The sequence below is a fragment of the Sarcophilus harrisii genome, chromosome 6 (assembly GCF_902635505.1).
Source record: "Sarcophilus harrisii chromosome 6, mSarHar1.11, whole genome shotgun sequence".
Lineage (NCBI taxonomy): Eukaryota > Metazoa > Chordata > Mammalia > Dasyuromorphia > Dasyuridae > Sarcophilus > Sarcophilus harrisii.
This window is the reverse complement of record NC_045431.1, coordinates 80,159,942-80,185,313: the sequence shown is the minus strand read 5'-3', so window position 1 is coordinate 80,185,313 and position 25,372 is coordinate 80,159,942. Positions and strand designations below refer to the sequence as shown.

General features: G+C 35.5%; 1 protein-coding gene across 2 annotated transcripts in view; it reads right to left on the bottom strand.

Moving 5' to 3' along the window:
• LOC100932208 overlaps positions 1-25,372 on the bottom strand; it is a 131,358-nt gene that overhangs the window by 37,772 nt on the left and 68,214 nt on the right. For both annotated transcript variants that reach the window (XM_023505919.2, XM_023505918.2), the window contains exon 14: positions 3,317-3,356. In XM_023505919.2, coding sequence (XP_023361687.1) covers positions 3,317-3,356 — 40 coding nt within the window. The remainder of the gene's footprint in view (positions 1-3,316; positions 3,357-25,372) is intronic.

The following is a 25,372-nucleotide window of genomic DNA, read 5'->3' as shown; positions in this document are numbered from 1 at the left end:
TACTACTGGGATTATATCCCAAAGAGATTATAAAGAAGGGAAAGGGACCTGTATGTGCACGAATGTTTGTGGCAGCCCTTTTTGTAGTGGCTAGAAACTGGAAACTGAATGGATGTCCATCAGTTGGAGAATGGCTGAATAAATTGTGGTATATGAAAATTATGGAATATTACTGTTCTGTAAGAAATGACCAACAGGATGATTTCAGAAAGGCCTGGAGAGACTTACACGAACTGATGCTGAGTGAAATGAGCAGGACCAGGAGATCATTATATACTTCAACAACAATACTAGATGATGACCAGTTCTGATGGATCAGGCCATCCTCAGCAACGAGATCAACCAAATCATTTCTAATGGAGCAGTAATGAACTGAACTACCTATACCCAGAAAAAGAACTCTGGGAGATGACTAAAAACCATTACATTGAATTCCCAGTCCCTATATTTATGCACATCTGCATCTTTGATTTCCTTCACAAGCTAATTGTACAATAATTCAGAGTATGATTCTTTTTGTACAGCAAAATAATGTTTTGGTCATGTATACTTATTGTGTATCTAAGTTATATTTTAATATATTTAACATCTACTGGTCATCCCGCCATTTAGGGGAGGGGGTGGGGGGGGGGTAAGAGGTGAAAAATTGGAACAAGAGGTTTGGCAATTGTTAATGCTGTAAAGTTACCCATGTATATATCATGTAAATTAAAGCCTATTAAATAAAAAAAAAAAAAAAAAAAAAAAAGAGAATGAATATTTAAAGTTTTTGCATCAAAAAAAAAAAAAAAAAAAAATAAATGCTGAAAACTATCTTTCCAAGTAACTGGAAAAATAAAATACTACTGAAATTTTAAAAATGTGTTGCCATAATATAAGTAGGCTATGAAACTTCACTTTTTTTCTAGTTATGATAATATATTTTCATTAATTCATGAACATTTTTTCACCCAGCTTTCCTCATGTTCAACAGCATTCATCTATGAGAATGCTGGATAATTCTGGGATCTGTTTATGGTTCTGGACCAGAGCAAAATTAACTCACCCTTGGAGTGATCCAACCCTTGATCTTAACCACAAGTATAAAGGAACAGACACAAATGCACACATACAAAATAAAAACATCCAAATATAGATGGGAATAGAAATATATAGAAATAAAGTGATAATCAAAAATACAGACATATATGCTCTAGATTAGCTGGTGGAATGGGATGAACATGGAACAGAAGATAGAAAAAAATGGAATGATTAAGTAAATATTATAAGATATTGAACTCATTTTATTTTTTAAAAAATCTGAATTTCTTTAGATATATTTAAAAGCATTAAAGGCTGATTTTCCCCAACTGCATGACTATTCAATCTAATCCAACAAGCATTATTAACTGCCTGCTACATGTGATGTATTACACCAAGTTCTGGATACAAAGATAAAATTGATAGCAATAGGCCATAAAGGAACTTAAGAGATCATCTAGTACAATCTCTTTATTTTTTAGAAGAGGAAATGGAGGTGTACACAGGTTAAGTGACTTAGCTAGGGTCATCCAGGTAGTAAGTATCAGAGGAGGAACCTCAACACAGGTGATTATACCAGTATTCATAACTGATCATTAGCAAGGGAGGTGAAGACATGAGGAAGAAGACTTTTAAACTTAATAAGATGTGAATTAACTTGGCAAATGCACTAATGAGAATGCAGATCCTGAAAAATGAGCCACAGAAAGCTGGAAAATGGAATGAGGATCCTCTCTAACCAAAGAAAACCATCCACATAAGATACAACTTGTCTTCTAGGATCCAATAAAATGATATAATCGGGAATCTTTTTGTCTTTTCTGGTTTGTTTTCTCTATTTGTTTGATTTTTGACATTCGAAATTTAAATGTCAGCAAACTTTAAATTATATTTAGTTTACTCAGTATCAAAGGCCAAAAAGTTTTGTTTTTTAATTAACATAAATCACTGAAGCTATAAATCATTGAGAATCAGGATGGAGTTGAGGCAAACTGGTATAGCACAGAAAATGTCTGCCTTAAAGCCAGGAAGTCCTAGATTTAAGTCTAATCCATGATCCCCTCCTGCCTATGTCATCATAGTCAAGTTACCTTTTCTTTCTTTTTTTTTTGGGGGGGGGGGGTAATTTTCTATGGCTATAAGTTGCAGAGAAGGTACTAACCTACACTGATAGTTTGCTCATCAGAGAATTCCCTATATCAACGAAGTCATAGGTCCTGTACTTCTCCCATTAACCTCATTCAGTCTCTAAATTTTCTTTGACTCATTTGCTCCATTAATTGAGTTCTTAAGAATTTGCTCTTTGCAGGATTCCTTTCTATTGTTCGTAAGAGAATTCTTTGCTCTAAAAAACAATTTCTGTCTTAAAGTTATATACAAGTACATAAATAATCATAACATTTGTGTTTATTAGCAAAATCCCAATCACTTTTGCATAGTTTTGCTTCAGAAATCAGAAAACAGGTTCCCCATTTCAAAGTTTGAATGCTTGGGAAAGCTTCAGATTTCTCAGAAAACTATATATCAAGCTCCCGTGGAAACAAGAAGAGTAGAGTCTAGTGCGCATGATCAAGTTATCTCCGGGGTTAGTGGAGGATGCTGAGATAGGGGAGCACAGGTATTAATGGACCACATAGATATAAGCTGTCCAGCCCAGGTTTTTGACTATTGCTCTTTTTCTCAAGACTGTTGTTTCTCAAGATGAGGAGGTTGAACTGGAAGATCTCCAAAGGCCCCTTTTTAAAATCTCTAACATTCTATGATTTGGTTTCAACTTTTTTCCACTAACAGAAAGAACTAAAAAGAGATCCTGCCTGCCATAGGGAGCCAGGCTGAGTGGAATACTCCTTTAGGAGTAAAGTACTAATTAGATGAAGTCATTAACTTTTCCTATTTCTGTCATGTGACTTTACATCAGCCACTTAATTTTCAAGTAAATCACCTTTCCTGGGATAAAGTCTTCTAGACAGATAAATTATCTCTGAACTTTATCATGCTCTTTCTTAGAAGAAGTCATTATCTTATATAGAAAAAAGGACTTTATACTATAGAGAAAATTTATTCAATTGCAGTTGCTCCCAAGAGCATATTCTCTCGATAAGAGAAGCTTATGGTCTGTGAGTCAAAGCAAAACTCCCTGGATGAACTTCTAAGACAAGAATGTACTGAATGTGACCTTGGTAATACTGTTCCCTCCAATCTTCTTTTATCCTTAACAGGAAAAAATGTCACAACCTTTTTTTTTTTTTTTTTTTAAGTGTAATTTAATTGATCAACTAATTACCAGTAAACTTACACTTTGGGACGACCTCCAACAATTCCAGTTAGTCCAGGTGCTAAAAAATAAACAAAAAATAAATTAATTTTACACAGTTTTTCCTTTATAAAGGCTCTTTGGAATAGTCCTATAAATCACTCTAACCTCAATTCTTCTTATAAAGCCTTCTGAGGCTTTCTTGGTCTTCTAACTCAGTGGTTTTCAAATTATCTTTATAATATTAAAAATTATTGAGGATCTGTCCAAAGAGAGACTTCTGAAAGGATTGCAGAGATCTCTAGGATTCTCTGCAGCACATTTTGAGACACTGTTCTAACTAACTAGATATAGAAATTAATTTTCTAACATAGGATATTAACAGCACCTCAAAAAATATTGAAATATTTCCATGGATCTTAATATGGAAGTTCCTTCCAATAACATAGGCAGGTGAAAAGCCTTTGATTCCTACCTATCCTGTGCAATCCTTATCAATGTTACCCAACAAATTTGCCATGAAGTGTCTGGTGTACTAGGGGGGAGGGTAGAAGGGGATATCTTCTGCTTTCTCGTTATTTTTCAAAGATGATAGCAGTACAGTTGTTCTCCCATATATTGTCCCCTGGCTCTTATCATTGGACTTGTCCATCTTCTATTTCAATTATACGTTTCCTGCATGACATCTTTTTTCTTTGGTTATTTTTCAAAGTTCCTCGTTATATGTTACAGTTTCCATACTTTTTGTTCCATGTTTTTTTCTGTTACTCCTCTGTTGTTTTAAGAACTTATTCTTAATTCTTCAGAGACCATAGTATCTCATGACTTGTAGACATACAGTGGTGTCTGTTAACTCACTCTCAGATATTCATTCATTCCACCATCATTTGTGAACTAGAATCCATAAAAAGAGGAATTACTTGAAGCTATGTACTATGGCAAACTGTTATTGAAACTAAAAAATAAAGGGGGAAGGAAATTGCCTGGCTAATAATTTTTATCACAATTCTTAAATTGATTCTGGATAATTACTTTATCTGAAATAGCAATGTTTCATGTTTTCTTCCTTCTCACTGCTTTGATGATCTCATTGATCATGCATGCATCCAGAATCTAGGATCTCACTAATGTGTCTATTCTAAACAATTGTGTAATTTGCATCACATATAGGTCTTCTTGTTTTCTGTGGATCTAATCCATGTCCTCCAAGTAATTCTTCATCAAATATCTACCCAATGCCATGGAGACCTTCTTCTAGATCTTTTAATAAATGAGCAGGGACCCAATATTAAGTAGAAGACAGAAAGTTGAATTGCGGAGACTGTGAGATAGTTTTGATAATCCTGACTACCTCCTCTCAAAAAAGCTGTCTTTTTCACACCAATTTTATCCTAGAGATATTGTATGGCTACAAATAATGAAGTTCCAAGCAAAAGTATTAGTAAATAGACTAAAAGGCTAACTATAAACAGACCACAGAATATTACTAATGACTTGAAAACAGTCATAAGAGATATTGGATAGGAGATATATAATTGGAAAAAATATATCATTGCTAGGTCTATATCCAAAAGAGATCAATAAAATAGGAAAAGATTCTTTTTGTACAAAAATCTTTATAGCAGGTCTTTTTGATAAGACAGTAATTGAAGAACGACTGAAAGAAGCTGTGGTAAATGAATGTAATAAAGTATTATTATGCTCCAAAAAATGAGAAAATAGATGATTTCAAAAAGACATGGAAAGATTCCTATAGTGATACAAAATGAAAAAAGCAGAACCAGAATAGTTTTATACTATAAACTTCAAAATTACAAAAATGAACAATTTTTGAGGCTGATGAAGAATGAAACCATCAGAACCAGGAAAACAAAGTGCACAACAGCAACACCATAAAAACAAACTTTTAAAGGTGTAAGAACTATAATCCATAAATACAATGACTAGTTATAATTCTAGAGGACTGATGATGAAACATATCCATTACAGAGAACTGATGGATTGAGGGTAAAAAAAGGGTTGTATGCATGTGTGAGATCATTAATTTTTCTTGATTATGCATATTTGTTACAAAATTGTTTTTCTTTTTTTAATGTCAGAGAGATGGGGGAAGAGAGAGAAAACAGATTTTTTTTATTTAAATATATATATATACACAAATGTTGCGATAGTTGCTTCTATATAAGTCTCTACTGGGCTAGCTAGCTAAAAACATTTTTGCTTTATCTCTGTACTCTTGCTTATTAACTGATCCTGTCTTCATGAATCCACCGAAATTACAGTGAACTTTCTCTGACAGAATTCAAGGAAGCTAGGCCATTGATATTTTTCTTGAAACTTAGTGACTTCCCCAAAAGTCACTGAGGTGGAGAGAAAAACAACCCCTTCACAACTTGAGAATGAGAGAAGAGAGATTGTATTTTCCCTCTGCCATCAGCCATGGTATCCTTATCTCATCTCCAAAGTTCTCCTATAGACATGACCTATATGACTCCCAGGATTATGGAGTTGCACATCCCTCCCCATCCTCCCCAAAGGGAAACCATTCTCCTTGCTGGAAGAGGAGGACATGGAAATAAGGGGTAGATGATAGTCTTAGTGTATCTGGAGTGAGGAAAGCCTGAGAAGACTCTGAATTGTGATACTCTTATTATCTCTTTTTTGGAGGGATGATCTTCCAATGACCAGGGTAACTGCAGAATAAAGTTCTAGGGGATCTTATTTATGAGACTCTTTTCTTTTCTTGATGAAATTGTTTTAGAGAACTGGAAACTCCTTGCTTTGTTAGGGCCCTTGCCCTATTCCCCTTCCCCTCTTCCCCTCTGAAAGTGAAGTTTTCAGATCTCAACATGGAGTTTATCATGGAGATTGGATGATTTCCAGGACCTCTAAGGTCTGGGAGATGAGGGGCTCATTTCAGTTGACTTCCCATCCAGCCAATCTAAAAACAGTGTAGATACAGAGGAGCCTTGCAAAATATCATAAAATATATCTATCTAAAACCAAAATTTGCAAGGTGAACATATTGGAAAGTTTCCCAATAAATATAGTAGTAAGGCAAAGAAGGGCATTCTCCACTTTGTTATTTTATATTTATCTAGAAACACTAGCAATAGCAAAAAGGCAAGAAAAACAATGAAATTATAAAATATTCAAAGAAGAGATAATATTATCACTATATGTTATTGAAATGATTACTTAGAAAATCCTAGGAGGTCTGTAATGATAGTCATTGAGACAATTAATAGTTTCAGCAAAGTTTAGGCTACATCAAAGAAAGAGATAAAAAAGAGCCTCTAAGTCTAAGAATCTTTTTTCATAGTATCGCCAAACTAGAAGTGCTTGAGTGTCCCTTTCTTAGGGAATGATTAAACCATTAGTACTATATATATGTGATAAAATAATGTTGTACTGTAAGAAATAATAAAGTTAACAGTTTCTAGAAGAAATTGGGAAAATATCAACAATCTGATACAAAATGTAATGAGTAGAACGAGAAGAATAATTTACATAAAGTATATTTTTAATAGAAAAAAAACTTTGAAAAAACTTTAGAACTTTGCTTAATGTAATCATACTGAAAATGACTCATGTCTCCCACATCCTGTCAGGGAAGTGATGGACTTAAAATCCTGAATGACACATATTTTGGGGAAAAGCCAATGTGAGAATGTTTTGTAGGCCTGTACATTATTGTTCTGAGAGATTTGTGGGTTTTTTTTTGGGGGGGGACTTTTAGTGTTTAATTTAGGGGAAATGAGAGAGATAAAAATAAAGTTGCAGGCTACAAAATGAACCCTTCCAAAATCAGCAGGATTTGGGGATAAAAATTAAAAAAAAACCCAAGAAGCAATACTAAAAAAAGGCAAATTCCATTCCAAATAATTACAAGGTACATAAAATATTTGGGACTCAATTTATCAAGGCATACCCAACACTTGTATAAACTCAATTACTAACTGTTCTTTGAAGAAATAAAGAATAATTTAAATAGACTGAGAAATATTCATTGTCATAGATGGACTGGCCTATAGGAGAAAAATGACAATATTACCAAAATTATTTCAGAAATTTAGTGTCAATCTAATCATAGTATCCAAAGAAATATCTTATAGAATTCAATAAAGTAATAGTAAAATTCATTGGGGGAGCAAAAGGTCTAGAATATAATGGAAAACAATAACTTTTAAAAGCTAGGAGTGAAGGATAGATAGTACATCCAAAACTCAGACAATATTATATTATAGCTATCATCAAAACTGTTTGGTATTGGTTAAAAAATAATAAAATGTAACAATGGAATAGATTGGGCAAGGGAAAACCAATAATGGAACTCAATAAACCAATTATCTAGATAAATCTGAAAATGTCCATTTATTTTTTCTTTTTTAATATTTAATATTTTTATTTTCCATAATTATGTGTAAAACAATTTTTACATTTGTTTTTGAAATTTCGAGTTCCAGATTCTCTCCTTTCCTTTCCACCCCCATCCTCATTAAGAATGAACATGTGAAGTTACACAAAACATTTCCATAAAAGTCATGTTGTAAAAGAAAACACAGATAACCCCCCCCCCAGAAAAAAAAGTTTTTCAATAAAAAGAATTCTTCAATCTATATTCAGAATAATCAATTCTTTCTTTGAGTATGGAGAGCATTTTTCATCCTAAATCCTTCAGAGTAGTAGTGAACCATCATATTGCTGAGAATAGCAAAGTCATTCCCAATTGATCATTCCACAACATTGCTATTACTTTGCACACAGTATATTTGCTTGAGTTTATGGAAGATTTTCCATGTTTTTCTGAGAACATTCTGCTCATTTCCCATAGAACAATACTATTTCATCATAATCACATATCACAATTTATTTAGCCATTCCTCAACTAAAGGACATCCCCTTTATTTCCAATTCTTTGCCATAACAAGAGAGCTGCTGTAAATAATTTTGTACATTTATGTCCTCTTCTGTTTTAAAAAAAAATTCTCTTTTGGGATTCATGCCTAATAGTAGTATTATTAAGTCAATGGATGTGCATGATTCTATAGATCTTTGGGCATAATTCTAATCTTTTGACTATTTATCAATTGAGAAATGGTGCTTTAAAAAAAATTTGACTCAGTTCTCCATACATTTGAGAAATGAAATCTTTATCAGAGAAACTTTGCTTCAAAACTCTTTTTTCAATGACTATTGATAATTAATTTCCCCCCACTTATTCTAGTTTTTCTTTCCTTTTATCCTGATCCTCCTCAAAAGGGGAAAAAAAACATTAGTTTCTTAGGAAAGAACTTTCTATTCGATAAGAATTTCTGGAGAAAAAATGAAAGCCATTCTGGCAGATGTTAGGCTTAGACTAGTATCTTACATCATATTCCACAAAAAAATAAAAATAAAAATGGACAAACAATATTAAAGATTGTACCATATTAAAAGAGAAGGATAGGAGCAGCTAGATGGCACAGTGGATAGAGTACTGGCCCTGAAGTTAGGAGGACCTGAGTTCAAAACTGGTCTCAGACACTTAAATAGATCCTAGCTATGTGACCCTGGGCAAGTCACTTAACCCCAACTGCCTCAAAAGGAGAGAGAGAGAGAGAGAGAGAGAGAGAGAGAGAGAGAGAGAGAGAAGGATATACTATCCCTTTCATAGCTACGGTTGGGAGGTGTATTATTTTTTAATTAAATTTTTTTTTCTAACAAAGATCTACATTTTCTCTCACACTTCCCTCCCTTCCTAATTGAGGAAGCAAGAAAAATATAAGATGAGGTATATTCTTAAAGAATCAAAATATAGGGGTAATTACAAAAGATAAAAGAGATAATTTTGGTTATATGAAATGAAAAGGGTTCTGCACAAGCAAAATTAATGCATTTAGAATAAGAAGAGTTGAATAACTAAAAAATTTTTGTTACCAGAAAATCTTTCTCTGTGTGTGTGTGTGTGTCTGTGTTATTGTCAAAATTTGACAATAACACAGACACACACATTTCTCAGTTCAGAGTTTGGTATCAAATATATATATGTCAGATCAAAATCAATTCCACAAAAAAATAACATGTCAAAAGATATGAACAAATAGATCCTACAAGGTGAATGATAAACTATTAACAACCATATGAAAGAATACCCTAAATCACTAATACTAAGAGAAACACAAATCAAAGTCATCTGGAAGCTTTACCTCATATTCAGCAAATTGCAAAGATGACAAGAGCTGTGGATAATAAGAGTTAAAAGAGTTGTAGAAATTTAAGCACATTAAAAAGAGAATCATAATGATGGTTGTTAGAGCTGTGAATTCATATAATCATTTTGGGAAGAATTTTGGAATTATGCAAATGAATAATTAAAATGTCCACACTCTTTGATTCAGAAATACCACTAGGCGTATGCCTGGAAGATGTCATTGATAAGAAGAAAGTCCCAAGAGATAGCAGAATATTTATAGAAGTAATGAACTGGAAACAAAGTAGTTACCCATTAATTTGGAGATGACTAAATGAATTCTGATACAGGAATGTAATGAAATATTACTGTGCCCAGGAGCTTTATAGAAAGACTTTTTTGGACTGATGCAAAGTGAGGTAAACAAACCTTTCCTTCTTATTACAGAACAGTTTTCATGAAACAATCAAAAGTGAATATTGTAAAATTACAAATAGTAAGCATGTTCCCAAAGAGGAAATGAGAAGGCATTTCCATCTCTAAAACACACACATGTAAAAAAAATAAAGTAAACTAAAACAGACACATTGTTTTACAGAAGTGAGAGTCCTTCAGGTTTGGAAATATGTTGTATGCATTGTCAGATTTTTGCAGCGATGTTGACTTGTTTTGTTAACCATTTTTCCTCTTTACTTTTAATAATATTCTTTATTTTATGGGAAGACTTACAGGGGGAAGGAGGAGAAAGAATGTAGGGGAAATTTATGCAATATAAAATCAAAAGGTATCAGTAAAACTTATTTTAATAATCATAACAGGAGAAGCTTGATAGTTCCCTTATCTTTTGATACAATCTAAATATATTTATTCTAAAATTACAGCTCTTTCCCAAAAACCTTTTCTGACGGATAATGGATAGCCAAATGCACTGACTAAAGCAACAGAAAAGGAATAAAAGGAAAAGCTTAGGATCCAAATTTAAGCTTCAATTCCCATATGAAAATCATTTAAAAAATAAGGAGTGAAATACACTATATCTTCTAACCACAGCCATGAAAGGGACATTATATGCTTCTCTTCGAGTATGATATGATCTTTAATATTCAGGTTGTTTGTCCATTTGGAAAATTTTTATGGAATATGATGTCAGATAGTATTCTTAGCCTAACTTCTGCAAGAATGGCTTCCATTTTCCCCAGAAGTTCTTAGAAGTCACATAAAATATACTTTTTGCTCACCATTTCCAAATCCTTGATTGATTTCTTAATCTCATATGCAGCTCCATGGGGTCACCATGGAGTTTGCAGTGGAGGTGGGATGGGAGCAAGTCAACACTTTTTGTAGAAGAAAAATAAACCTAGTGACACAGTGAGGGTTGAAGTGGGAAGAGTTGAACAAATGATGAAAGAAGATAATAGAATACTATTACATGAGAAGAAATGATAACTTTAAAAAATTCAGAGCAACATGAGAAGACTTATGAACTGATACAGAAAAAAGTAAGCAGGAGAACAATATATGCAGTACCTACAATAACAGACAAAAATAATTCTGAAAGGAAGATCAATTCTAATAAATAGCAATGGCCAATCCTGATCCCAGAAAGGAGATGATATAACACATTCTCCTTCCACATTCAAGGCTCATTTCCCCTCTTACTTCTGGATTACTACTGGAGAAACTTCTATCCTTTCTCCTCATTCTCCTGATTGGTGACTGCTTGCTCAGACTATTTTCAGAGGGACTCCAGTAATGATTTATGCCATTTCCAACTTTACCCTCCAGACTTCTCCCTGACACGTTATATTTTTTATCCCCATAATCTCTCTATCTAGTTTCCCTTTATGTTGTTTTAGAATGTAAGCTCCTTGAGGGCAGGTCAGTCTCACTTGTTGTTATTGTTATCCCAAAGCCTAATAGAATACCTTTATAAGTGCTCTCCCTCCTCTCTCTATCCATCTCTCTTTCTCCCTTCTCTCCTTTCCCTTTTTTTCCTTTCCCCCACCAAACTTCTCTCCACACCTCCTCTATCTCAATGCTGTGAGTCATTTTGTTAGATCATTTTTCTTGCAACTGTTTTTCTTTGTTATAAAAGAGGTTCAATATGTGTATATGTAAATAAACAGATGACTGTGGAATTAAAAAGCAAAAGCAAAAGACATCAATAAAACTTATGAAAACACACATAAAAATGCTTTCTGGGGCAGAGGTAGTGCAGTGGACGGAGTGCTGGCTGGAGAGAGCCAGGAAACCCTGTGTTCAAATTTGGTTTTGGTTATTTCCTAATTGTTTGATTCTGGGCAACCCATTCAACCTCTATTTGCCTCAGTTTACTCATCTATAAAATATGGATAATAACAGCACCATTTCCCCAGGGTTCTTGTAAGGATGAAATGAGATAGTATTTGTTTTTTAATTTTCAAAACATATGCAAAGATAGTTTTTCAATATTAACCCTTGAAAAATCCTGTGTTTTCATTTCCCCTCTTCTCTCCCCCCCCCCCCCAGATGACATGTAATCTAATATATGTTAAACATGGTAAAAATATGTTAAATCCAATACAGGCAAACAATTAATGAGATAATATTTGTAAAATGCCTGACACATAGTAGGTGCTATGTAAATATTAGCGGTTATTACCTGGGCAGACCTTGTCTATGATTGAAAGATGACAGGAAAAAATAATGCTGAATGTTGGAGGGGATGTGGGAAAACTGGGACATTGATGCATTGTTGGTGGAGTTGTGAACAAATCCAAGCATTCTGGAGAGCAATATGGAATTATGCCCAAAAAGTTATCAAACTGTGCATACCCTTTGATCCAGCAGTGTTTCTACTGGGCTTATATCCCAAGGAGATACTAAAGAAGGGAAAGGGACCAGTATGTGCCAAAATGTTTGTGGCAGCCCTGTTTGTAGCAGCTGGAAGCTGAGTGGATGCCCATCAATTGGAGAATGGTTGGGTAAATTGTGGTATATGAATGTTATGGAATATTATTGTTCTGTAAGAAATGACCAGCAGGATGAATATAGAAAGGCCTGGAGAGAATTACACGAACTGATGCTGAGTGAAATGAGCAGAACCAGGAGATCATTATATACTTCAACAACGATACTGTATGAGGATGTATTCTGATGGAAGTGGATTTCTTCAACAAAGAGAAGACCTAATTCAGTTCCAATTGATCAGTGATGGACAGAAGCAGCTACACCCAGAGAAGGAACATTGGGAAATAAGTATTAAGTGTTTGCACTTTTGTTTTTCTTCCCAGGTTATCTTTACCTTCTGAATCCAATTCTTTTTGTGCAACAAGAGAACTCTTCAGTTCGGCACACGTATATTGCGACATATTTAACATGTATAGGACTGCTTGCCATCTAGGGGAGGGGGTGGAGGGTGGGAGGGAAAAATTGGAACAGAGGTGAGTGCGAGGGATAATGCTGTAAAAAGTTACCCTCTGTCAATAAAAAGTTATAATAATAAAAAAATAAATAAAAGAAAAAAAGAAAAGAAACTAAGCAGACCATCTGCAAATAAGCTGTTTTTTTTTTTTTTTTTTTTTTTTTTAATACAGAAAAGGCGTAACTAACAAATGCTCTCTCACTCGTTCTCTCATCTACCTTCGCTTCCGAGATTTCACCCCATTCCCACCTCATATGCGTATTCTTTCTGTCTTGAATCACATTCAGACAGCCAACAACCACCCATTATGGAGCCGGGGCACGGAAACACGAAGGAAGGTAAAACCAGCCCCGGGACCCTGCGCATTCTACAGGGGTCTCCTCCTTGTAGCTGTAATAAGGTAAAACACGCGAGCAGGACCTGGGTACGCTCGTATCACGGCGGGTCAGAGGAGGGAGGGCAACCCTGCCCCCGCGCCGAAGCACTTCCGCCCCGGCCCTCCCCGGGGTCCGCTCCCGCGCGGCCCCCTCCTCGGCCCGGCCCGGGAGTTAGCAGAGACAGCCCCAGTCCCTGCCCGCTTCCTCCTTTCCTGGCGCGCTTCCCCGAGGTTTGGGAGCAGCCGGCGGGCGTCTGGGGGGCTGGGGGTAGGCCGCACTCCTGGGGGGCGGGCCGCCTCCCCCGCGCCTCGCCGGGAGAGACTTCCGGAACGGGGCCGGGGCCTCCCAGTCCCGCCGAGTCCCTCCTGCCCTGCTTCTCCCGCTACACTTAGCCCCAGCCCCAGGCGCCGGGCCTCAAACTGCGGCCCGGGCCGGATGCGGCCGCTGAGGGCGGGGATCCCCTCCCCCAGGGCCGTGATCCCCTCCCCCAGGGCCGTGGTCCCCTCCCCCAGGGCCGTGATCCCCTCCCCCAGGACCGTGATCCCCTCCGCCAGGGCCGTGATCCCCTCCCCCAGGGCCGTGATTCCCTCCCTCAGGGCTGATCCCCTCCCCCTCCCCCAGGGCCGTGATCCGCTCTCCCTCCCCCAGCGCCGTGATCCCCTCCCCCAGGACCGTGATCCCCTCCCCCAGGACCGTGATCCCCTCCCCCAGGACCGTGATCCCCTCCCCCAGGGCTGTGAAGTGTCTTACTTAAAGGCCCACAAAACAAAGCTTTTGTTTTTACTCTAGTCCCGCCCTCCGACCGTCTGAGGGACAGCGACCTGGCCCCCTATTTAACAAGCGTGAGGACACTTTATTAAATTGAACGTTGGTACTTCCGCGGTGGGCCGCTAGGTGGCGCCGTAGCGCCCAGAGCGCTGGTCCTGCCATCGGGAAGGGAAAGACTCCTCTTCCTGAGTTCAAATCCAGCCTCAAACATTTACTTAGGCAAATCACGCGAACCTGTTTGCCTCAGTTTACCCATCTGTAAAGTGAGCTGGAACACTCCAGTGTCTCTTGTCAAGAAAATCCCCAACGGGACCATGCGGCAACAAACATGGCTGAAATGACTCAATAACAAAACACTATTTCTAGAGTAGCTTGATTTTTAGTTAATAGCGTTTTTCTTCCCTTTTTTTCCTCTCATCAATTTGATTATTTGAGCGTATTGAATGCATAGCGTCTTATTTTGCTCTATATGTCTACTTTGAAATAAAAATCTGTGATATAATTAAACTTCCTCAATGCAGATTTTTCTTCTAATGAATAAAAGTATTAAATAGAAATATTTATATTATATTATCTATTACATATAGAAATAGTAACTTTTAGATAATGGGAAGAAAACAAGAGTCCGAGAAAACCTTTTCAATTTAGATCCTGAGTTTAAATGATGGTTCAGCTACGAGCTGGCCAGCTGATTTTAGGTAAATCATTTAAGATTAAATGATTTTAATCTCATCGGGTCTTGGTTTTCTCTTTTGTAAAAGAAGGTTTTTAGGTTAGATTATCTCTAAGATAATTTCCACGACTCAGTCCTGTGATCCATTTGGCTGTTGCCTTTTGGACATTCTATCACCTTCCTCCCCCGCAAAAAAGGTTCTTTTATAACCTGTCTCATTATAAATTGCAAGCTCATGTCCTCCATCTATATTACTGCATCTCTATCACTTCATCCCCCTTCTTAATTAAAATTCTGTGGTTTTGTCTATATATTAAACATGAAACACGAATAATTCCATCACACCCTAATTTAATATCTCCTGACCCCCTTTCCTCTTGTTTCAAAACCTCTGATAGTTTTATTCTGAGCTACTGTATCTCACATTCTGAATAAATGGCCCTTGTCAACTTTCACTTTATTATTTAATTCTTTACTAACTGACATCGGGGCCTTTAAGAAACATTGCCTCACGCCCCATGGGAAAGCATCTTCCTGAACTCTGCCTCACTGATAATCTTAATCTAGGAAGCCTAATGACAAACTCTGTCTCTTGGACTTTTGTTTATTACTCTCGCTTCCTATTCCTTCTAATCGACTCTGTCATCCAAAACTCACTTTGACCACCGAAGACTACAGAGAGGTTCCAACTGGCCTTCATTATGTTGAATAGCGCTTTAAGATAAATATAAACTAAAATCACATTTAAATATAACATTGGCTTCAGACTGGGGGCATGCACTTTGGAACAATTTAAGAGTGCAGGAAGGATTTTATTTCTGACTCACCTTTGATCTCTTACATTTCTCATTCATTGCCCCTCCTCTTGAACTTCAATGTGAAAAGGGGAGGGGAGATCAAAACATATTTTATCAGAACATTTTCAACATATTTTCACTGCTGATGTTCTCTTACTGAAAACTCTTTGGAAGCTTTATCTCTCCATGCTATTAGAATATGGGTATCTGAACTCAAGGATACTGTAAAAGAAATTTATCTTACTTTTACAAAAAGCCTAGCACTTACAGTCACTGTTTTATTAAGTTCAATTACATTTTTAATTATTCCATCCATTTCCTCTAAATTCAGAAGATAAAACATTTGTTGTGATATTGTTGTTTCAAACCAAAAGAGAAGCTTGCAGTAAACTGTTAAACCAAGGACCTTTTTTGAAAGGGTCTTCCAACACACTTAAGAGATCAGCCATAATATTTACATATACTCAAGCACTTTAACCTTTCAAGCTGTGTTAACCAGCTGTCACTTTGGTGTCAAACTCCGGTCATTTTAATGTGAAATCAGGGTCAGTGCATTTGAAAAAAAAAAAAAACTTTTTTTATTTATTTTGCTGTTAGCAAAGCCCTTCATAGCTACTGTAACTCTAACCAAAATAAAAAAAAAAAAAGGGCAAACATACCTTTTGAGCTCACCTTTGACCTGAACCTATGGGGATTTATAACAGTTCAGAGGAGAATATGAAAATTAATCACAGAAGGCAAAATTTAAAAAGGAATATTATAAGCTATTATCAGCTATATTTCAAATTATAATCAAATAATCAAAGTTTAGGGATTGCTTTGATTTTTAGAAAAAAATATCTTAGACCAAAATTCAATATTGACATCACAAAATTATGTCATTTCTCTATATTCCTAAATAAGACCAGATGTCCTAAACCATGAGTGCATTTATGAACTTATTTAAATTTTATCTTTTACATTTGACTCTAAAGATTAATTTTGGAGGAATTTCAAATCACTAAAAGTTACAAATTTAGATAAAAATAATCTGTATAAACATATACATGCATATGTACATATATGTGTATATGTATGTATATGTGTGTGTAAACATAGCTTGGCCAGTGTATTTTGACTTATTAGCAATTCAATTTTTTTTTTATCACACATTAAAAAACCTTGCTGAAGTGAATAACAAGTAATATGATTTCTAGAACACCTTTCACTTTAAGGATCAAAAAAACAAGTCAAGATTTATATGGCACAAGTTCCAATGATTTTTGATGAAGAGAGCCATCCCAGAAAGGACTGTGGGGACTGAGTATGATACAACATTTTTACTCTTTTTGTTATTTGCTTGCATTTCATTTTCTTATTCCATTTTTTTTTTTCGTTTTGATCCGATTTTTCTTATGTAGCAAGATAATTGTATTGGATTTAACATATAGTTCAACATTTATAACATAGACTTGGGGGAGGGGCTGGGGAAAGGAGGGGAAATTTGGAACACAGGGTTTTGCAAGGGTCAATGTTGAAAAATTACTCATCCATATGTTTTAAAAATTAAAAGCTTTAATAAACTTTTTTAAATGAAAAAAAAAAAAAGATTTATATGGCACAAATGAAACCAAAGTACCCTGGGGCATTTGTTGGCTTAGTTTCACACTAAGTTTCACATTTGGCCTTCCAAATGATACCTCTTTCAATTTAACCAACAACATTTCTTAAGCACCAACTATGTACATGGTCTATAGTAGGCAATGGAAATATAAAGACTAAAATAATCAGTCCCTACCCTCAAGGAACTTACATTGTCATAAAGGGGAGGTACAACTCATCAGTCTGTAATTTGATTTCTATGATTATGAGGTAATAATTGTATATCATCACTTTTATTTGGATAGGCATCCTGTAGTCAAAATAAAATAACACAATTCTTTAAAAATAGCCTTAATAAGTGAATAATTCATTACTCAGAAGCCATATAGTTCAGAAACCACAGAATCGTCAGCCTGGAGCCTCAAACAAGCATAAATAAAGTAGAACCTTGTTAAGATAATTTCTTACATATAGTAGGTATACAATGATTATTGTTTTTTATTAAAGCTTTTTAATTTTCAAAAGATATGCATGGATAATTTTTCAACATTGACTCTTGAAAAACTTTGTGTTCCAATTTTTCCTCCCCTTCCCTCACTTCCTCCCCTACATAACAAGTAATCCAATATATGTTAAATCCAATATATGCATACATATATATATATATATATATATATATATATACATACAATTATCTTACTGCACAGAAAAAATCAAATCAAAAAGGAAAAATACTGAGAAAAAAATATAATGCAAGCAAACAACAGAAAGAGTGAAAATTCTATGTTGTAAACCATGCTCAGTTCCCACAGTCCTCTCTCTGGGGGTGGATGGTTGTCTTCATCACAAGATCATACAATGATTTTTTTTTTTAATGAAACAAATCTATCAGTTCAAATTTACACATTTACTGCTAGTATTTTATCTCCTTGATCCTGGACCAATCCTGACCACAAACAGTCCTTGTCTGAACATAGACTTCATGTCTGTACTGTACTGTATATTTGGGCCCTTGATAATGTTCAATTTAGAATTTTATTATATATTGTATTCATGTTATTCTTCAGATGTTTCATTTATCTTAAGTTTTATTTCCCCAATTAAATTCCTTTAAAAAGACAATATTAAGCACCTAACTATTAAGCTAGATCCTGAAGGTAAAAATTTACAAAGATAAAAAGACAACAGTCTGTGATCCCAAAGAGCTAATGTTTTAAGGGCACAAAAGGGACCATAAAATGTGTACATGGATAAATATCTTACAAGAAAATCTGAGAAGGAAGAGAGAACTAAAAATTAGTAGATGAGAGGAGACCTCCTTCAGAGGGAGGGCATCTGAGTGGAACCTCATGGGAAAACAGATTCTGAGAAGTGGAAAGTGCACTCTGGTTATGACTTGTGTGATGGCCAAACAGAAAGGGGGGGGGTCAAGTTCAAGGAAGGGTTAGGAGTCCAATTTGGCTAGAATGTAGAGAATCTGAAGAGGAATGCTACGGAATAAGACTGGAAAGATAGGTAGAGGCCAGATTGTGGAGGGTTTTAAAAATGTGGAATAAAAGAATGGATATTGAATCTCAAAGCAATAGAAAGCTGTTGGAGATTTTTTTTTTCTTAACATAAGAGTAGCATGGTCTGAGCTATACATTAGGAATATTATTTTGACAGCTTGAAAGGAGACTGGAGAAGAGCCAGATTATGAGGTCAGTCAAGAACTAGATGAAGGCTGAAAGAGAATGGGGTTATGTGAGTGGAAGGAAGGAGAAGGGTGTTGGGGGTAGAATGAGTGAAAGTTGGTATATGGATTAGATGGGGGAGAGAATTTGTGTGTGTGTTTGTGGTGGTAGTGGGGAGGATTCTGAGATAGATGAACCTGCTCTATTATAAGAACAATAGTATCTTCAACTGCAAATTGGGAAGTTTGGAAGTGGGTCAATTTAGGGAGAAAGAAAAGTCAGAGACCATTCCTTATCATATTCTTTTTTAAAAATACTCAAATGTAGCAATGGTAGGGTTGTGAACAGGCTGGTTCAAACATTCTGGTTTGCTCTTTCCTCATATTATTATTCACTCATTTCCTAGATGAATTCCTTCTCTGCTCGGGAAATTTGTATCAAAAGATCTGTAATTCTCTCCATTTTTAATTCTAAGCCCGTATATAGATCTATAGATATCTAGATAGATATGTATGTATACATATCTCCAGTCACACACACATATATATATATATCCACACATATACAAATAGCTGTACCAACACACAGACATACACATGTACATTTATATACATACACACACACACATATACATACACACACATGTTGAATTAGTGGTCTTTATTTCCATAATATAACTCCCCACAATACTGGGAAGTAGTCATCCATCAGACTAGCCAAGTGACCAAACAAGTGAAACATTTATTAAATGCCCACCATGAACAGGTACAATAATAATGTATAATAATGGGGATGTAAACACTAGACCAAACCCCAGTTTCTTCTATAAGGAGACTCTCATTCTAAAGGGAAGAGAAGACATCTAATATTTTGTTTATATAGGTAAAACACAAACACAAACAAGCGGATACACAGGAAACTTGTTGGAGAAGGCACTAACAGCTGGGAAGAAAAGGCCTCCCATGCAGAATGTGGCACTTGAGCTGAGCCTTGAAGGAAACCAGGGATTCCAAAAGGTCAGAGGTGAGGAGGAAGAGAATTCCAAACATGAGGGATGGCCAGTGTAAAGACTTGGAGGAAAAAGATAGTGACATGTTCGAGGAACTGCCAAGGACGGTATGGCCCGACCACAGAGTGTACGGATGGAAGTGTAGTAGGGCAGGAAAGATAATGTGAGGGCAGGTTGCAAGGAGCTTCAAGTCCCAAAAAGAGGAATTTAGATTTGATCCTAGAGGTATAAGAGAACCGTTGGTGTTTATTGAGTAAAGGGGTGCAAGATGTAGTCAGATCTATGTTTTAGGAAGAATCATTTTTGTGATTATGTTGAGGAGAAGGGGAAGCAAAACTAATTAGAAGGCTATTTCAAGAGTCCAAGCAAGAGTTAAAAAGAGCAGAATTAGTGATAGTCATGGGAGTAGAGAATAAACATGTCAGAGATATTATGAAAATGTAGAAATGACAAGATTTGGCAAGTGAGTATCCAGAGGTCATATTAAAGGTCTTTCTAGGCTCTCTTAAGTCTTTGAGTCCATTTTATACTATGATATAACTAATGTTATTTTAGTTTATTTAAAAAGTAATTCAAGTAACTATATAAAAGTTCCTTCTTTTAAAGATATTATCATAGATAGCATGAATAGGCAGCCACTTAATTCCTTAGAGGAAAAACATAATTTAATCAATTTAAACAGATTCAATCTCTGATGCTAACTCCAAAGGTGGGAATTAATCAAAGAAGTGGTCTTAGTCATGAAATTGGGTCACCAGAGGATGCTGAAAAGCACTTTGTCAAGTTAAAATCACAATAGATAATCATATATATATGTTTATATATGTCTAGATATGATATTGTTATATTATTCCATTGTTGCAATGCAAGATAATTTAAAAAAGTTTTGGGTCATATAATTACCTTCAAATTAACATAATACTTTGCACATAAAAGCCTTCTTGGCAACTGTATCCCCTAATAGGAACATTTTTTTCTTTTACTTCTTTCTCTTCTACTTAATATCCTGTCCAAAATGTACACTATTTTTAGGAATCATCTCTCAGCTCATCTTTTTAACTTTTTTATTATAGCTTTTTATTGACAGAACATATGCACGAGTAATTTTCTTGCAAACACTTCTGATCCAACTTTTTCCTTTCTTCCCTCCACGCCTCTCCCCTAGATGGCAGGTAGTCTCATATATGTTAAAGTATATCTTAAATACAATATATGTGTACATATTTATACAGATCTCTTAACAAGAGCAATTTTAAAATATCTTGTCTACTAAAATAATGGAAAAGGGAAAGGTTGTCACAAATACCTTCTCCTTCCAAACTCTTTAAGTGGAAGAGAATAACTCACAGTATTTTCTCTAGTTTGCATCTTCTGCCAACAGACTTTTCCCAAAATACAAAAAAAGATACTTTCTAAAACTTCCATCAAACTAGAGCAAAGCCAAAGGCAACTTACCTCTCCTCTGGCAGCCCCTTTCTGCTCCCCTGTCCCTATATTTCTACATCTACTAAGGGGTCCTTCACACAGGTTAATGTCTGTGACCCTCTGAACTCTAAAGTGTCGTCCCTTGAAACATTTGACAAAGAGGAAGCTAAGAAAAGGTGTTACAGAAGGGGGAAAGAGTAGATCTTGCATAGTTGCTGTAAAACACAAATTCTTATTTACTTTAAAAGTTAACAAATGGTAGTTTACAGTTACTGCTACCATATCAAAGGCTCCGATTAAGCCATGGTGTTAGATCTAGCACACACACTCTCACACACATATATGGCAGCACTTTGAAGATAGGGCCAAGTGCTAGAAAGGTACAAGTTGGGGGAAAATCAGGAGTTATTGTGCTAACCTTAAAATCAGATCCATTGTGTGAAAACCAAGGTAAGTCTACTTTATCCAGGCTACCCAGACAGGCTATTTCAGACGCAGACTGCTGAGAAAGTACAAGAAAAAAGTCTTTCTGAATTGTAATAGTAACAGCTAATATTCATATGATGCTTTAAGGCAGTGGTTCTCAAACTTTTGTTTTCAGTATCTTTATCCTATTAAAAATTATTGAGGATCTCTCCAAAGCGTTTTGGTTTATCTGGGTTACATTTATAGACATTTACCCTATTGGAAATAAAAACTATTTTTGAATTTGTAGACCCTCTAAAAGAGTTTCAGAGATCCCCAGGATTCTCTAGACCATACTTTGAGAACCACTGCTTTAAGATTTACATTATACCTGTATTATTTCATTTGATTACAATACTGTGAAATAAGTAGTACTGTGGTCTCTAATTTACAGATGAGAAAACTGAAGAAGTTGAGACTTGCCCAAATTCACACAATAAGAAGTTGAGACAATTTTAACTCCAGTTGGTCTGGGGCTTCTAGGATACAGTACCACATAGAGACTCCAGACCTGGAGTCAAGAACACTCATCTTTCTGAGTTCAGATTTGATACTTACTAGCTATGTCACTTAACTCTTATTTGCCTCATTTTCCTTACCTGTAAAATGAACTGGGAAAGGAAATGGAAAACCACTCCAGTATCTTTGCCAAGAAAAACCCAAATGAGGTTACAGAGAGTTGAACATGTATGAAAAATGACAAAACATTGAACTTCCTGACTCCATGTCCAGCACTCTATCCTGTCATCTAAAACTTCATAATATAAATAGATAAAAGATAAAAGATTAACCGCTTTAAACTTCAGGTATCTCCAAATTGTCTACTTATACTTTATGGCCATCCATGAATAGGTTATATAAACTATTATAGTAAGGTCTCTCTTTTGCTTGTTCTGAGGCTAGTTTTCCTGGAATTTCTTGAAATTTGAGCAAGAGCCATGGAGGTATTTATGTTGAACAATCTCTATATAGTTAAATTCAGCCATAAAACACCTAAAAACTAAAGGGAAGATGATGATCACTTCAAGAAACACAAAATACTGCAGTTTTGTAATTTTAGGAAATATGCTGAACCTCAGTGTTTATAAATAATAAAGCAGTTTATTAAAGTAGATCTTGAAGGTCCCCTTTCAGCCTTGAGATTATAATTGGCAATCTGAGAGTTTAAATTAACTGATTATTCTATTATACACAATGACCTTACTTTTTATTTTAAGAAAGCAGTGATAAATTTTTAATTGGGATAATTTTGTTCAATAACCCCAATTAGTATTGTCAAGTAGGGCCTAAGACGGGTGGGAGTATTTTTGCCAATGCTGTATGCCCTATTCCTGGAGAATATCCAACATAAAGTACAAATTCAAGGAAGATCCACTGGCACTGGTAAAATCCCCCTGAATTCTGAGTGATGCTGATTGCATCAAAACCTAGAATACTGCATAGTATCTATGATGACTCAAAAGAGTTTGACTTAAGACTTTACAAAGGCAAAACCAATTAGATGAAAAGCATCAATTGTCCAGAATGTGATATACATTTAGATGTACAGATGTAGAACTGGTCTACCTATACACAAATCCTGGATATCTATTGCACATGGATAATGAACCAGGAAGAATAGACCCTCTGTGATGAATTTAGGAAGGGACATGGAGAAGAGTTAAACAAGAAAGTAGGTATGGCCTGAGCTGAGGTCTGAGCCTATTATTAAATTTTCAGTATTTATACCTTGGATATTGGAAGTACTACAAGTCACAGGCCATTAAGTGGTAATGTGTATAGAATGCCAGGTTTGGACTTGGAGAGACACATTTTCTTGAATTTACCAGCTGTGTGACACTGGATAAATCACTTAACCCTTCTTCCCTCAGTTTCCTCATCTGTAAAAGGAGCTGCAGAAAGAAACAGCAAACCATTCTTTAACTTTGCCAAGAAAATGCCAAACAGGGTCATGAGCAGGGAACTGAAACTACTGGACACCCAGAGCTGGCTTATTTTGTTTTATTGATAGTGTAAGCTTACTAAAGTGCTAGAGAAAATGTTAATAATGCAAACTAAATCTAAAAGTCCATCACAGACACTCCTCTCCCTTTCATTTCCCTCTCAATCCAGACCCCAGAAAGCTGGTTGTTAAACACTTACCCATACACCCATGAATATACAGGTTATGGTGTGTACTCCTAGTGAGAGGACTCAAGAGAAGGACAATCACTGTTATGGTAAAATTAGAACCAATCTCAGTATTTTGCCACTGGAATAAATCTTAGAGATTATTCTGGCCAGCCCATGACCTTTTATAGAAAATGAGAAAAATCATAACTGGAGACTTGAAGGAATCCACACAAGAATATAAAGCTAGTTGATAATAGAACTACGATACAGGTCTCTCAGCTCTCTTAGCTTTTGGTCATTAGATTCCACACAATATATTTATACCTAATTTGGTCTAATTCCTTTCAAATAATTAAAGCAAAAGCACATAAAGCAAAAAATGGATTTCTTCAAATTCTTTGTACTTGATAATATCTTCCTTAGCTGTGTGCAATTAATTAGGAGAAAGGAAGCTTAGGAAACTTAGTTCTACTTAACAATCAACATTTATAATTTACAGATGGTTAATTAAAATATTCAATTGATATGCAATTGCCAATGATTCTTAAGTAGCACAGTACAACTTTAATTGAATAAGCTGTGAAAAGAGAAAGAAGATTTGGATCAATACCCCAAAGAAAGCAAATGGGATTCAAATATCACAAGTCCCACCCAGGCAGAGAAGGATGGGAAACATTATGCCAGCTGCTTTGGAATGATTGGTTTCTCTAGGAAGCAAGCCACAAGAGTTTACTTTTTTAATTAATCATGTACAGTACACCAGATAGCATCCTTGAGATAAAGTAAACATTTTTTAGAACTCCATCAGTTTTTTTTTTTTAAAGAATCTAGGCTTCTTACTGCTTCCTGACTCAGGAATAGCTAGTTTTTGTTTTGTTTTATTTTGTTTGTTTGTTTTTTTTTTTTTTTCTAGCCCTTTGGCTGTATTTTCACAATTCTTTTTTTTTTTTTTTTTTGGACCAATGGTCAAGTGACAGAAATATACATACATACATATATATATATATATATATATAGACATACACACACACACATATATATTTTAAAGTCCAGGCAGTTGTAAATGATTACATGTTAAAGAGATTAGATATCCTAACAGTGTCAGGAATCAAATATCAAGTCATCTTTTGGGGCATTCAAAGCTCTTCACAATCTGGCTCCTTCCTACTTCACCACTCTTACACTTGACCCTTCCTCCCTATATCCTTTTCAGCTGCAATGGCTACTGGCCATTTCTCAACATGACATTCCATCTTGTGACCTCATGCTTCTTCTTTTTTTCTCTCCTCTCTCCTTCCTTCCTTTCTCCTCCTCTCCTCTTCTCTCTTTTCTTTTCTTCTCTTCCCTTATTTCCTTTCCTTTCCTTTTACTTAATATTATTTTATTTTTTCCAATTACCTATAAAGATAATTTTTAACACTCATTTCTGTAAGATTTTGAGCTCTGATTTTTTTCTCCCTTCCTTCCTTCCCTCCTGCCTTTCCTAAGACAGCAAGCAATCTAATATAGGTTATACATGTACAATCATGTTAAACATATTTCCACATTAGTCGTGTTGTAAAAGAATCAGAACAAAAGGGAAAAACCACAGACCTCATATCCTTATGGGCTGGACTTCATGCTTGGGATGTTCTTTTTCCTTC